The 14091-nt window shown below is 38.7% G+C and overlaps 1 protein-coding gene across 11 annotated transcripts in view; it reads right to left on the reverse strand.

Moving 5' to 3' along the window:
• Positions 1–14091, reverse strand: part of NLGN1 (neuroligin 1) — a 428954-nt gene that overhangs the window by 4852 nt on the left and 410011 nt on the right. For 9 of the 11 annotated variants that reach the window (XM_069023951.1, XM_069023942.1, XM_069023944.1 and 6 more), the window contains 2 exons: positions 6469–6681; positions 853–1642 (listed from right to left, as the gene is read on the reverse strand). In XM_069023951.1, the coding sequence (XP_068880052.1) occupies positions 853–1642; positions 6469–6681 (1003 nt within the window). The remainder of the gene's footprint in view (positions 1–852; positions 1643–6468; positions 6682–14091) is intronic. The other 2 variants (XM_069023952.1, XM_069023950.1) reach the window with 1 other exon arrangement.

The following is a 14091-nucleotide window of genomic DNA, read 5'->3' on the forward strand; positions in this document are numbered from 1 at the left end:
CCTAAAATTAGAGGCCTTAATAATCTTGATTAGAAACAGCATTATGCAAATGAACCCTTCTTTTACACAGACTTCAGCAGCTTCCCTGGTTCTCCAAAATGTTGGTGTCGCTCTCACAGTGAAATCTTGTGCTGCTGAGGGAAGATTGCCTGGGGTGTAGTGATGTGGACAAATGTCTGTGAGAGACAAGTGTGAGAGAGCATTAAGATTTTCTTGTCTTTTTGAGCAGCATAAAGTTCATACAGCTCTGCATTTCTGTTCCTGTGAATCATCTGTGGCCTTCCAGAGGGGAAGGATCATGGCAGAGCACAACTCAGTGCAATGCATAGTCAAAAATAACAGTGGTCAAAGGTAGCAAAGGTTTTTGAACTCCGGTGAAAAAAAAAATTAAAACTTTCCAAGTTTAAAGTCACATATTTTGTGGTCAGAAGGGTCAATTAAAGACAAAATGTGCTACTAAAAGAAGCTGTATTATATTTGATGCAATATTTATATAATTTTCTGTCTCATAGGATGAAAGTATTGGTGGGGTAAAAGCAGGTACTACTGTAGCTGGTTTTAACTATACACATATGTTAAATGCTTAGCTTTACACTTTTCTAGAGTTTCCTTAATTAGTTTTGTGTATATTTTAAAATTTCTTTGCAGAAAGTCTGCAAAGATATTTTCCCCTCTTTTTCCTAAAATATGTTAGTGAGCCAAGGGACATTACAGTAAACATAAATATCGAACTCAATTCTTAATTTCTTATTCATCCCACCAGTAAACAGGCATCCCCAAGGGAGATAACCAATGGAAAGCACCATTCCATCCAAAGTTTGCATACAAGACCACTCATTATCTGGTACTCACCCAGTTTTTGCAAAGTTTGTCCAGTACGTCATCACCACTGCACTTAGCATGACATCATTTTTGGAGAAATTACAAGGAAATAACTCAGTAGGACCAATCATGGGAATTCCTAGTACGTAAGGAACCTCATCTCCATGGGCTGCATCTGCCCATGCAGGTACCTGATCTGTCTGGCAATGATGGTAGAAGGCATAGAAATATGTAGGCGATCCAAAATTCGAGTGAAGATCTGCTGTGGCCACTGCTGGTGCAACCCACTGGTGATCAGTAAACAAAGCCAGCAGTGTTTTCCTTCTGGTCTCGGGATTGTGTCGGTCTGCCCAGTCCGTGTACATAAATTTAATAGTTTCCCTCAATATATCTTTGCCTTCGGGATATCCATATAAGTTATCGACAAAATTAGAAACTGCAAAGTCAAAATCACTGGCTGATATGCCATCTTCACTATCCACAATGTTTTCAACAAACTTCAACCCTTCTCCTTGGTTAACTCCCAGCATGATGTCATAGTTGAGGAATTCTCCTTGTTCCATCAAGATCTGAGGGTCGTCTGGTATCACATCGCCGTCGATTACTGGTCCAAAGGCTATATGGTATCTTGCTGGTTGAATGTCCTGGTCGACAAGTTCTCTATAAGGCTTCTTCTGTAGACATTCTACCAGTTCTACAGTGTCTGACATGTTGCAACCAACTTTTGTAGCCAACATCCTGGCATATTTTGCAGGCTGAAAACTAACTGCCCAGCTGGAGAGAGCTGTTCCGCTTTGAGCTATTGCTCTTTGAAAAAGTCCTGTGGGGAGAAATATTTGAAAACTACTGAAGTGACCTTGAAACAGCCACAGACTTTGAAAGATTCAAAGGAGTTCTTTGAAACAATAGAAAACTTTAACAGAAGAGATACCTGAATCTTAATAGTACTTAAATACACGGGATGGTGAGATCTGACTGCTGTTGTACCTACAGGTAATGTGCACAAAATAAATGCAGTACGTGCTGAAGCAAATGATTCTCCCTCAATATAGTCCAGCTGAGCAACAGATTTTCAAAAAAAGCTCAGGAAGAAAAAGGAGTACCAGTACCTTATGTAGGATAACACTATGAGGTTAAAAAAAATTCTTAAAATAAAAGCACCTTATAGGTTGGTGGAAAAGGCATCAGGTCTCTGAAATGGGTTGAAGTTTTAGGTATTGTTCAAGCCATCAGCAGCATGCATGCATACAACTGTGTCTTAAATAAATCTATTACACCTTTTAATGTTTTCTTTGGGATTAAACTCGGTTTGAAAAATGCAGTGCTTTTAAATTGTGTATCACTGCAAAAGTTTATATTCTGGAGTAATAGATGAGAAGGTACCAGGCAGCTATTAAATTTGTAAGTGCCTAAGTCAAAATCCTTTCTTGTAAGGAGCTTTTTTAAGGTTTATATTGATCACACTTACATAAAAAGAGAAATGATATATTTTACACTGTTTAGCTTTGTAATTCAGAGTTTTAAACATATGTTCAGGTATTTAGTTAAGGGAGACAGAATGATCTGGCAGTGCATATAAACTTGCAGTAAATCCCGAAGACTTCAGTGCAATTAACCTGAATTTATGCTGATTTAATTAGCACTCTGGACCAGGAATTCTTCCCAAAGAAATAACAAAATATGTCAAAATTGAAGTTTTCCTCTCTCTTCTGTAAGAATTTTTAAAACATGTCATGAATGATAGCCTCACCCCCTTGTAGGCAGTGAATTAATGCAATTATTTTGCTATTGGCCTTAATGCAATCAAAACTCATCCTTGTTCTGATATTTCTTGTGCTCCCTTTGCCTTTTTCCACTCCATTTGAGGAGGGTACTTTGGGTTCTAAAAGAGATTATAGGTTTGAACCTTGTGTAAAATAATGCTCAGAAACTATATTGAGGTGATTTAGACTGTATTTAATAGGTATTTAGACTATATTTATGTAACTGTGGCCTTTCTGCTGTTTTGTGAGGGTTTTTTAAAAATCTTCATAGAAGTTCATTTCAGTATCACACCTTTTGCACAAACTACTGGAAAATATTTTATACTGTACCCTACCTCCTATAGGTCACCCTGTGTAACACAAAATGGTCAACAGTGTTCAAAAATTATGCTGGTTTAGGATATATGGGTCAAAATATTGTTTTGCTTGTGCTGGAGTCATTCCACTCACTCTGGTGGAGTTACTTAGGGACAGAAAGTGACACCTGGCCTCACTCAATTCCACCAAGAATCTTTGGTCCAGTTCTTGATGAATAGTTCAATACTCCCACTTGAGGAACTGGAGTCAAGGCGATCAGCTTAGCTCAGAAATTTATTCCAATAATGCACAAGATGGCTTTTACTTTGCTAAGTAACATATTTCTATTGATAAAAAACCTCCCCAGCCTCTAAATCAAATCAGAGAAATGCTTTTACAGCCTGTACTGCAGCACCAGACCCTGTACACTCAAAAATAAGTTGGAATCTGTTGCTGGCAGGAAACGTTTTACAAGCTTCTCAGGAATTTTAAAATCATTCTAGATTGTATTAGGTCCTAATCCAAAAGTCTTCAAATTAGATAGGTGTAGAGACTGAAATGTGTAAACTCAAGCCTCCTCTTAAATTTATGAGAAGTCATATCCAAGATATTATTTCCTTGCAAGATATGAGTAAAAATAAGAATGAACTTGAGCTATAAGCAGCTAAAAATATATTTGCATGTTTATAAGGTCAGATATTGAGCTAGTATAAATCAGCTCAAAGTCAGTGGAATTACCACACAGGATCCAGGCATTGTAATAAATGTAACTAAATGACAAAGCTGAATTTTCACAAAGATGTATTTTATGATAATTCATGATGTGTGTGGGTTTTTGCATATTGTGTAAATCTATTTTTATTGCTTTATTAAATATGTCTGAACAAGGACAGGAAGTGTAAGCTATGTACAAGAAAATGCTGATACAAACACTGTGGCTTGCTAAGTGCTACATAAACATCAGATGCTGGATTAAGTAAAAGTGGTCAAGTCCTTTGGCCATAAAGCCATCTGAGGAAGTGAAACTAAACATCCCTCCTTGTGCTAAAGAATGCTGACAGAGCTATTCCTCCACTCAAATCATTTGGTGAAAAATGAATGGTATGAAAAATTATTTTTATTCTGTCACATAATTCGTGGCAGAAATTTGTACGTCACAGGATGGAGAACTACATTTTTATCTGATAATGTGTATGATTATTATTGCTTGTGGGCTTCAGACTGATGGAAAGAAGATTTAAATGTTCAATGGGCCATAGTGCTTTGTGACTCTTATTCTAAGTCTCACCACAGTAAATAATAATAATTTGCATATATTCATCTATATTTTGAGAGCACTTTCTGAAGATAGGTTTGCCCACTCACAGGTGGGTGGCTGTGAACAGCTCCATCTTGAAATAGGCTGAATTCCTCCTCTCAAGTGCCAAGGGAATCTTTCAGAGGGAAACGACAGAAGAGAAGAGAGCTTCTGAATTTAGAGCTTATGAAAGACACTGGTTGACAATCATAGAATCACAGAATCCTAGAATAGTTTGGGTTGGAAGGGACCTTGAAGCTCATCCAGTTCCAACCTCCTGCCATGGGCAGGGACACCTTCCATTGTCCCAGGTTGCTCCAAGCCCTGTCCAGCCTGGCCTTGGACACTTCCAGGGATGGGGCAGCCACAGCTCCTCTGGGTAACCTGTGCCAGGGCCTCACCACCCTCAGAGGGAAGAATTTCTTCATAATATCTGAGCTATCCCTGCCCTCTGTCAACTTTAAGCCCTTCCCCCTTGTCCTATCACTACATGCTCTTGTAAAAAGTCCTCCTTCCAGCTTTCAAATGTGAATGTGAAACAAAATAACATGAAACAAAAGGAGGTTTGGAAATGTTAGGAAATAACTTTTCTTATTTGGACCTGACCAATTTATATCATACATGGGAGTGTGGTGAGTTGTTCTTTTAAATCCAAATTTCATCAAAGCATGGGTTTGCTTTCTTCTAAAAGAAATCCTTAAAAACTTACTTTTACTGAATCTTCTTCAGACCCCTCCAAAAGGCCTTGATCTGCTGTGTTGGAAACTTAGTGCCTCGGTTTCCCTGAACAAATTCTGCTCTTGGCAGAATTCTGGCCATATGTTGGGATATGACAGGGTATCATTTGCTGATAGGAGGCAACACATGACTGTCCAAATATTGTAAATACGGCATTTTGCATTGATGTCACGTTATACCAAGAAGATTGATATTAACACCAAGTAAAGAGTTAGGGGAAGATATTGTCCTCATTGAAGTGGAGTTAATCCTTGATGATAAAGTTTGTTTTAAGAGTTCTGCTAAAAAGAAGATGGTGCATTGTGACCTTCAGGTCACAGTGCAGTGAAGTAATGCTTACATCTTGTTCTTAGAGTCTTGTTCTTTTAAATATCTCCTATTTAAGTGCAGGTAATTATGGAAGAAAAAAAGAGATTACATTAAAAATCAAATTGTGGAACTAGACTAAAATTGAGACCACGGTCTTATTTTCCACTTGACTTTTCTCATAGAAGTTATATTTTTCTCTCATTTAAAAAAGCATAATGGCATGGTCTAAAGAATCTCTCACTTCTACTGACCTCAGTGGTCTTTGTAACATGACTTTGGGGAAATGCAGCTCTTTTAATGTCAGCAGAATTATGTTTTTATGACCAGCCAATTAGACCCCCATGGAGATACAGCAATAGAAATTAGTGGAGGATTATATGCACCGGGCACAGTGTGGTGTCTCTGGTAAAACTAATACAGATAAAAATATGTGAAAACCGTAAGACAAAAGTAACATGATCAATAAGCAATAGCCATGCAAATGAGAGACACTGTGTGAAACTGTGGTGCAAAAATCATGGAAAAAATAAGTTGGGTGCCTCAAACAGCATGATTTTAATTTCCTGTTGTCTGCCTCAACTAGAGAGAAAAGGTGTTAGTTATGGGATAGGAAAAAAACATATAGAAGGAAATCCATTTGCAACTTGGATGCTTTGACAATTTTGGATCATGCATGCAAAACATTCAACCATTCTTTTATTAGATGACAGCAAGTGAAGTTCATGCAGTTTCAGACAAAAGATTTCTGAACTAGTTACTCATTTCCTTCACACAAAATAATAGTTTTCAGCAATTCAGCTGTTAGCCTGAAAAGAGAAACTGTGTCATTTTAGTTTTTCTTAAATTCTGCTCCTCGGGAGAAACTAAACACGCCTTTCACAACTGTCTGAATATAGATGACCTCATCTACTGTGAGCATGACTGACTGATTTTCCAAAAAGGACACCCTTAGGTAAGAAAGAAAAGAGACAAAAATGATGCACCAAGAAAATGCTGTTCAGAAGTCGGCTATAAAGTGTCTCTACAAAGCTCCATAGGAAAAAGAAGAAAGTGACCCAAAATTTAAACATGCACAGAAGAGCTGAGGGAGAAGGAAGCTTGTACTGACTTTAAAAAGTTTCTTAATATTGAGCTGAACTCAACAGTTCATAGAAACAAAGAGAATATACAGAACATCACATAGTACTAATGGTGGTGGCATGCAGACACCAAAATTGTCAAAATTTGCAACCTGCATAATACCTTTGGTTGAATTGCTCCAACGGTTACCTTCAGAATAATGGGATAAAGTCAACAGATTGACGCATGAACCGCCTGCACCAGATCCAAAAACAGTTATTCTTAATGGGTCACCACCAAAGAACCCAATATTTTCACTAGTCCATCTCAAAGCTTGAATTAGATCAAGGAGGCCATAGTTTCCTTTTGCTGCTTGGTCCCCGGTGCTCAGAAATCCTGTTAAAGGAAATGAAAAGAGAAGGGGTTAGCAAGGGCTCTTCTGAGTGATCCTGTTAAAATCTTCCAATCTTCCAAGTAAGATTTCAGAAGTATATGCCATTAAATATCGTGCAACTACGTAATTTTCCATAGTTCCTGGGAACAACTTGCAATTTTGCACTCCTCCTGAAATAAAAATATTCGGTGTCCTCTCTTTTGGCCATGATAAATATATGACGCAAAGATACATCCCAGACAAAATACTCATCTAAATCTTAGGTCACAGTTTATTACTGCCAAGGACTTTGTGTTGATTGTACTGAGTTTAAGAGTAATGGTTTAGCAGACAGATAAGCTGCAGTTGTTTTGTACATGATTTGATCAACTCTGTGTTGCATTTCTGTGCTTGGATGCAGCCATGGGCTTTGCATGTGCCTGAGAGGTGATGGTTACACTTCCTTGTAGACTCTGTTTGATCCTGTCCTGGAAACTCATTGTCTTTTCCTTTTTTCTCCACCCAAAAATGCAGCTTATGCCACAGGACAAGCCAGGCTGAACCATGAGAGCAGCTCTCAACTCCCTGAGCTCCATCACATAGTCATTAACCTGAGTTAATTGAATCTACATTAAATAGATAAAGACAATTTAGGTTGTTTCCACGACCCCTTAAAAGCAAAAAGGTAAGAGCTCAGGGGTAGTCTGGAGAGCACTACAATTGCTCCCTTTTATTCCTGATGGATGAAAAGTGTTGGAATGTGTCAGGTGCAGGAACGACGGCTCCACACTTTACTCCCAGCAGTACCCTCACATCTGGCATTGCTGTTACTCTTGTCATTACAACCTACTGACTCTAAAAGGTGTACAGCAAAAACTCTGAAGAAAGTCTCTGTTGATAAAAGACATCACGTTTGGACCCCATTTGTTGACATTTCCAATTTTCTCAACTTTATAAACAAATGTTTAAATACTACCAGAATTATGAAGTAGTCCATACCTCCATTTGCATATCAAACTGATTTGATGCTCACTAAATCGTGTAACTGCTTTTCAGTACATGCTTTGTAGAGAAATGCAATGATTACAACAATTATTTCCACATTAATTAGATATCAGTAGGTCTTCTAGTCTCGTCAAAGTTCTACTGATTTAACTCTCTTGAGTGCAGACAGCCTACTCAAAGGAAGTTTACAGTAGTTTTGCAGACAAATGGCTCTCAAAGGAGTCCTACTCTTTCATTATGACAATAAAAGCAGCTTTTAAGACATTTCTAAGAAGACATGTGCATATGCATCTATATAGCAAGGATTTAACAAGAATACAGATAGGGGGGTGTGTGTACCTATATTCATGGATATAATGAATGTGTCATTTGTTACTTTATTATTACTCTGAATTGGCTTCAAATGGCAAGCTTGCACTTGATGTTCTGCCCTATACACAGCCCTTCTTTGCTGTAAATGGCACTGAAAGCTCATTGACCTCACTGCCTCAGCAGCTGAGCTCTGCTGCGTTTAGGGCGAGCATCTTTCTTTGTGTAGGTCAATCCTGAATTTTGTAACCACGGAGAGGGAACAGGAAAGTGGCATAAGGTGCCAGGCCAGCAACGCTCCCACTTCCAGACCTAATGTGCCAAGCCTAATAGACATACTTCATTCACTGTATCTGTAGTAAATTGTTACTCTATGCTAGACTTTAAAATAGCCACTCTTCTGCAACTGAAACCTGTCATATTTATTATTGAACTGCATAAAAATCAAAGTAGCATCACTACCATATAAAAAAATACCCCCTCGGTATTCAGAAGAAGCCCAGAAAGGAAGACATAGTTATAATTAATTCATTCATTCTCACTTTACTATTACAGCTCAGCAATGAGTTGAGATTATTATGGGGTTATTTTACCCTGCTTCACACTCCTTCACTTTCCTCTGTGTGGCCAGAGGGTTGGTGTGCATGGCTATGTGAAAGCATGGCTCCAGCACAACCCTGCCTGCACAGGAGCATTCATTCTTGCCTTCACACTCCAGTAAAACGTTGTTCCCCATAAATAATTTTTAAGGACACAGAGAGATGATGTCTTTGAATACGATGGCAAATCTAATGAAAGCTCCCTAACCAGTGTCACTGCCTTTGTCAAGCTGTTTGGAATTGAGGGATGGTAACAGGGACTGTGACAAAATTAAAACGTAGGTATTTATGGGAATTACAGGATCCTGTGGCTGTACATGCTGGGAAAGTCTTCCCCTTTCTTTGCATAAATGTATGGCTGCAGAAATTCAGTGACAAATCAGTTCATCATATTAAGCACATAAGTGGCTGCACTGATTCAGGGGATTAGAGGGACTGGCAGTCCTCGAAACTCAGGCTGCAATGAGATGAGAGCAGTTACAGCAGTTACCAAAATTGTGACATAAACATGTCCCTCTCTGCTTTTTTGTTTTCCCTGGCTTGCAGATTCCCTGAGCCTGGTCAGGGTCTGCTCTCAGCAGTGCTGCAGCATTGCTTCAGAGAGAATAATTTCTCAAAATTATTCCAAGGCATTTATTAGGAAATTAGATGATGGAGTTATAGCTGAGATACACCAATCACTCTGAAGGAACACAAAGGTGAACACTCAAACTTTCTGAAAAAGTTGTTTCCTTTACTCTGTATAATATGCAGCAAAGTGGAAACCATAAGTCTTTGCCTGGAAAAACAACAGATTAAAATTATAGAAAAAGCCCTAGGACAAACCCCTGGTGTTAAATCAGTTCATATCAAGTCCCATGGCTGGATGGGGACTAAGAAATCCTTGGGAAACTATAAATACACTACTTTTAAAGAATCTTTCTAAATCTCCGGTTGCTAAAAGTAGACGTCAGGAACCTGCATTCAGTTCAGGGAATGTGCCAGGAGGGGGAGCTTTCAGTTTAGTAAAAAAAAAAAAAAAAAGAAAAGACGGCAGTGTTAGTAATATTCTCCTCATTCATCTATATTAAACAAATTATGACTTGTGTCCAGAGCAACAGCTCTGATGCAAAAGAAATATCTCACGCCTCCTCAGCAAGAACCACACTGGCTGATTTCCATATCTGCACAAGATGGATGATGATTGATGTTGACTTTCATGACATGAAACATTTCTATCTCATTTTTTAGAACCATAAGAAGCCTGTTAATATCACCACCTGTTCATGCCTTTTTTTCTTGTATGCAGTGGTATCAGCACGGCTTAGGAGCATTCAGAATGTCATGAAATCAGAGATGGGACTGATAAAACAGATGAGGTTTTTCTTTCCAGTTTGTGTCAGGCTTTTTTTTTTTCCTTTTCCTAGTGAGGAGTGCCTCAATACAGATAAACTCATGGAACTAAACACCTGGAGGGAAGTGCTTTAACACCAGCATCATCCCCAGCCTGTTGGTCTGTGGGTGCAGGTACTTATTCCTATTTATCACAGAGATAAAACACAGATTGGAACAATAGGGTTTGTCTTTATCCCAAGAGCACTTTCAGTATGTAACAGATATGGATACCATACATTTTGGTGCCTTCCTATGACACAACCATTACACCACCTAGTTATTAAGCTCACAATTTCGTTTCAGTGAGGGAAACCTGCTCTTGCTGAAAAGGTCTTGCATGTCTGAAAGCTTCCCTGTTTTTAAACTCTATCAGCTAGTCTATTAAAATACATTATCTCTTTCTGCACATACTGTCTTATCATCCTTGGATTGTCATCTCACCAAGAACGCTGCTATCGTATTCTGCCACCTTTTGCTCTTGTAAAAAGAGGGAAGTAAATTATTCCTTATTTCAGTTATTCCAGGAAGACATTTGCAAAAAACTTAGTTTTGCATTATTCTCTGAAAAGGTCAGATTGAGCTAATTTTGTTCCATAATTAAGTCCTTCTGCTGGAAATATTCCAATCATCAGCGGAACAAATGCTATTTTATATTCTGAATGGAGAGGTTATCTCTTCTTTTATCTCCTCCAGAGGAGCAGACTCTAATAGAATTATGGAAGTGAGGATGTGGTCTTTTGTGAGTTTAAGAAAGAGATTTATTAAGCTCATTTGGACCATTTCTCTGTAACATGTCTGTTAGACAAATATGCAGAGAGTGCCACGACCAGGCCCTCTATTTTGTATTAAGATAAATTTTAATGCTTTATAGGCTTATCTGCCTGGGTAATGATTTCTGCTTGCCATTCAGATAAATCTTTTTCTAATATGAATCCGGCATTTTTGAAGAGTAAATAAAATAATGGACTTGGGAAACTTAAAATATTTAGTTGAAAAACCATAGGTAGTTTGAATTATTTTAAGCTCTAGCATAACTCGAAGATTTAAATTAATGCAGAGAGGGAGGCCAAGACAGAATTTTTCCTAATGTACGGGACTGCTACAACCCAGTGGTGCAGGAAGAGACCAGGTGCTGGCTGGTGGGTATGAAAGTGCCATTTCACATCACAAGAGACCCAAACCATCCCTCTAACGAGTTCTGTCCATATGAGTGTTTGATAAGCCAGTGACCTTCGTGGCTGGATGACAGTAAGGGGCAGAACCTCTTGTTGGACACACAAAAAGAATATTTTCCTGTGAGAAAATACACAGCAACAAATGCTACTCTAAAAATAAAGCACAAGAGCATATAAAAACTGGTCTGACGTGCTTAAAGGGTTTTTTCCAAGAGTTGTCTCTCTGAAAGCACTAACACTTAAGACTTTAATATTACCCACCTGTTTAGGCATGTGTTATCATCATTTAGCTAGGTTTCCAGTTACAATTCCCTGTGCAGCCAAGTGCCAGCTTTAATTTTGTTAAAAGCAAATTTTAGATTGTGCAAGTATAAACACACCAATGCATAGTGGGAGAATACAGAGTATTTTTTGAGGGAAGAATTTGCATTCCCTCTGGATTCCTTGCTTAGGACTTCAGTTCAACACCTTCTATTAATAATGAATGGTAATTGCCATGTACAGAAATTTTCCACTGCCCTTTAAACTATACCTATTCAGGCAGGAATGTGAGCAAGATAAGCAAATTTTAAGAGAGATGGTTAAACTTGAAGAGCACATTTGTTTTCATCTTAGCCATCTCTTTCGAATTCGCATCAGCTAACTAATCTGAATGATTTACGTGGGCAGCAGCACCATGAACATTAATGTACATGGGATATTCATGAAGCAGAGGATACTGCTCCTCGCTTTGCTGACCAGCACTTCCTAATTTTAACAGCATATTCTAGTCATGGTTAAGGGGTAAGGTGACTAAAAGGACTAGGAACTCCCATAAGAAAAATGTAGGAGAATATGAACTATTCAGTGCATGAAAAATATTCCTCTAAAGACATCTGCAGTGTACCTCTGCTTGAGAATCAGACAAGCAAGTCTTCTGAAAATGCTGCTCAAGCAGGAGTTTTGTATGACATTCACTTAATACACAGAAAAGTGATTGCAACATTAGCAAAGTTCTCATCTGTTTCTGTAGCTTTCTGCCACATATGTATTACTGATGAGATTAATGATTTCAGAAGTTCAAGATTTTAGCTTAACTCCATGAAATGTGCATAGTACCATGCTGCATCAAGATGCACTCTTTCCTGGTTGTTTCAGATCAGAGAATCACAGAATCATGGAACCATTTAGGTTAGAAAAGATCTGTAAAACCATTAACCCAGCACTGCCAAGCCCACCACTTATCCCCAGGTGTCACACCTACACATCTTTTAAATCCCTCCAGGGATGGTGACTTCCTTGGTCAGTGCTGCTGCCCCAGCAGTCAGCCTTTGGAAATTCCCCAATCATTTCACCAAAGCAACCAATTTACAGGCTTGAATCAGTAAATACATGAGCTTGTCAATATATCATTTGGCATTTTGTGAGTATGCATGGAAAAAAGTGTGTGATGATGCATAAACTCTGATGCGCTATTTCAGCATTGGTCTTCTACTGTTGCAATTTTTAACACTCCTCCCAGGGTACTAAATCCTTTGAATTATTATTAGTGGAATGGCTGGAGCCTACAAAAAGGGGTGGATATCTGAAGAAATTCTTGCCTGTGAGGGTGCTGAGGCCCTGGCACAGGTTGCCCAGAGAAGCTGTGGCTGCCCCATCCCTGGAAGTGTCCAAGGTCAGGTTGGATGGGGCTTGGAGCAACCTGGGATAGTGGAAGGTGTCCCTGCCCATGGTAGGGAGTTGGACTAGATAATCTTTGAGATCCCTTCTAACACAATCCATTCTATGACTCTACAATTCTAAGCATCCTGTAGATGTTGAAACAGATTATAAATCCATCCTTCTTTGAAGGCTGTGAGAAGACAGTGACTCTCTTTGCCTTTAAAGTTTCAGTAAAGAGATGATAAAAGTCTGAGAGTGCTTTGAAAATCTGTATCTGCCTCTCGTTCACATTGTCAATACTTTAATCCCACTCTGCCTTTTCTGTCATGTCGGGATAGTTGGGAGGGTCTCAGATTCTGGATATTCTCTATGTTCATGATACTGATATTTCAGCCTTGTCCCTGTGACAATCCCATGGCTGCACAGAGGGTTGTGGTATGGGGCAGGCTTCAACAGGGGGAACAGGGATCAAAGGGGCTCTCTGCTTGCCAGCCCCTGCATGAAGCACAACACAGACCAAATGATCACACGAGAGATCAGCTCTGTAGTAACATATGATAGATGATCTTTACTGAAGTCAAAGGAAAGTCTGATAACAATCTCAGAGACACTTTGAGAGCTCTATAAGCAATGGGGCCAGTCCACTAGATGAGATCTTTAATACTGATTTCTGGATAGACGGTAAAAGGAAAAAAGAGAAGGAGGAGGAGAGTCCAGTTTCAGAAATACAGCTGGAGATACTCATTTTACAAGGTTTTAAGTGATATGTGCTGACATGTATTAGAAAGGAGAAGTGAGCCTTAAGAACTGATGAATGACATTATGAGTGGACACAAGAGGCAGCTGGAGTACCTTTGATTTGAATTTCTCCTCTTCTTCTTTGAAAAATACAAGAAAAAAAGATGGGGGTTGCTACAGAAAATAGCAGATACCTATGAACATCCTAATTTTTGAAAAAACAAGAAATTCTACTGCTATCAGAGAACATCTGCTGAAATGCCTTCCACAAGGTAACATTTGTAGTTATTAGTACATGGCTGAGTCATGCTCTAGGGCAACTCAAGTTTTAGTTTAAAGTATTTATACGTTGCATACAAAGTTTTCACAGGAAATTAACAACATTCTGTTACTAAGTAATCCACCAGCAGTGCTCTTACGAAACGTGTCTGAGAACTTTAATAAAAATACCAATAAAATCATCCCTAAAAGACGGTGTGGGCAAAACAAAATCTTACAGGATAATGTGTGGAATAACAAAAATCAAACACAGACTGATCCTTTCAAAAAACTCAGCCAAAGCCCAAAAGATAAGGAAAGGCTATATGAGAGA

Source organism: Aphelocoma coerulescens, chromosome 9 (assembly GCF_041296385.1).
Source record: "Aphelocoma coerulescens isolate FSJ_1873_10779 chromosome 9, UR_Acoe_1.0, whole genome shotgun sequence".
Lineage (NCBI taxonomy): Eukaryota > Metazoa > Chordata > Aves > Passeriformes > Corvidae > Aphelocoma > Aphelocoma coerulescens.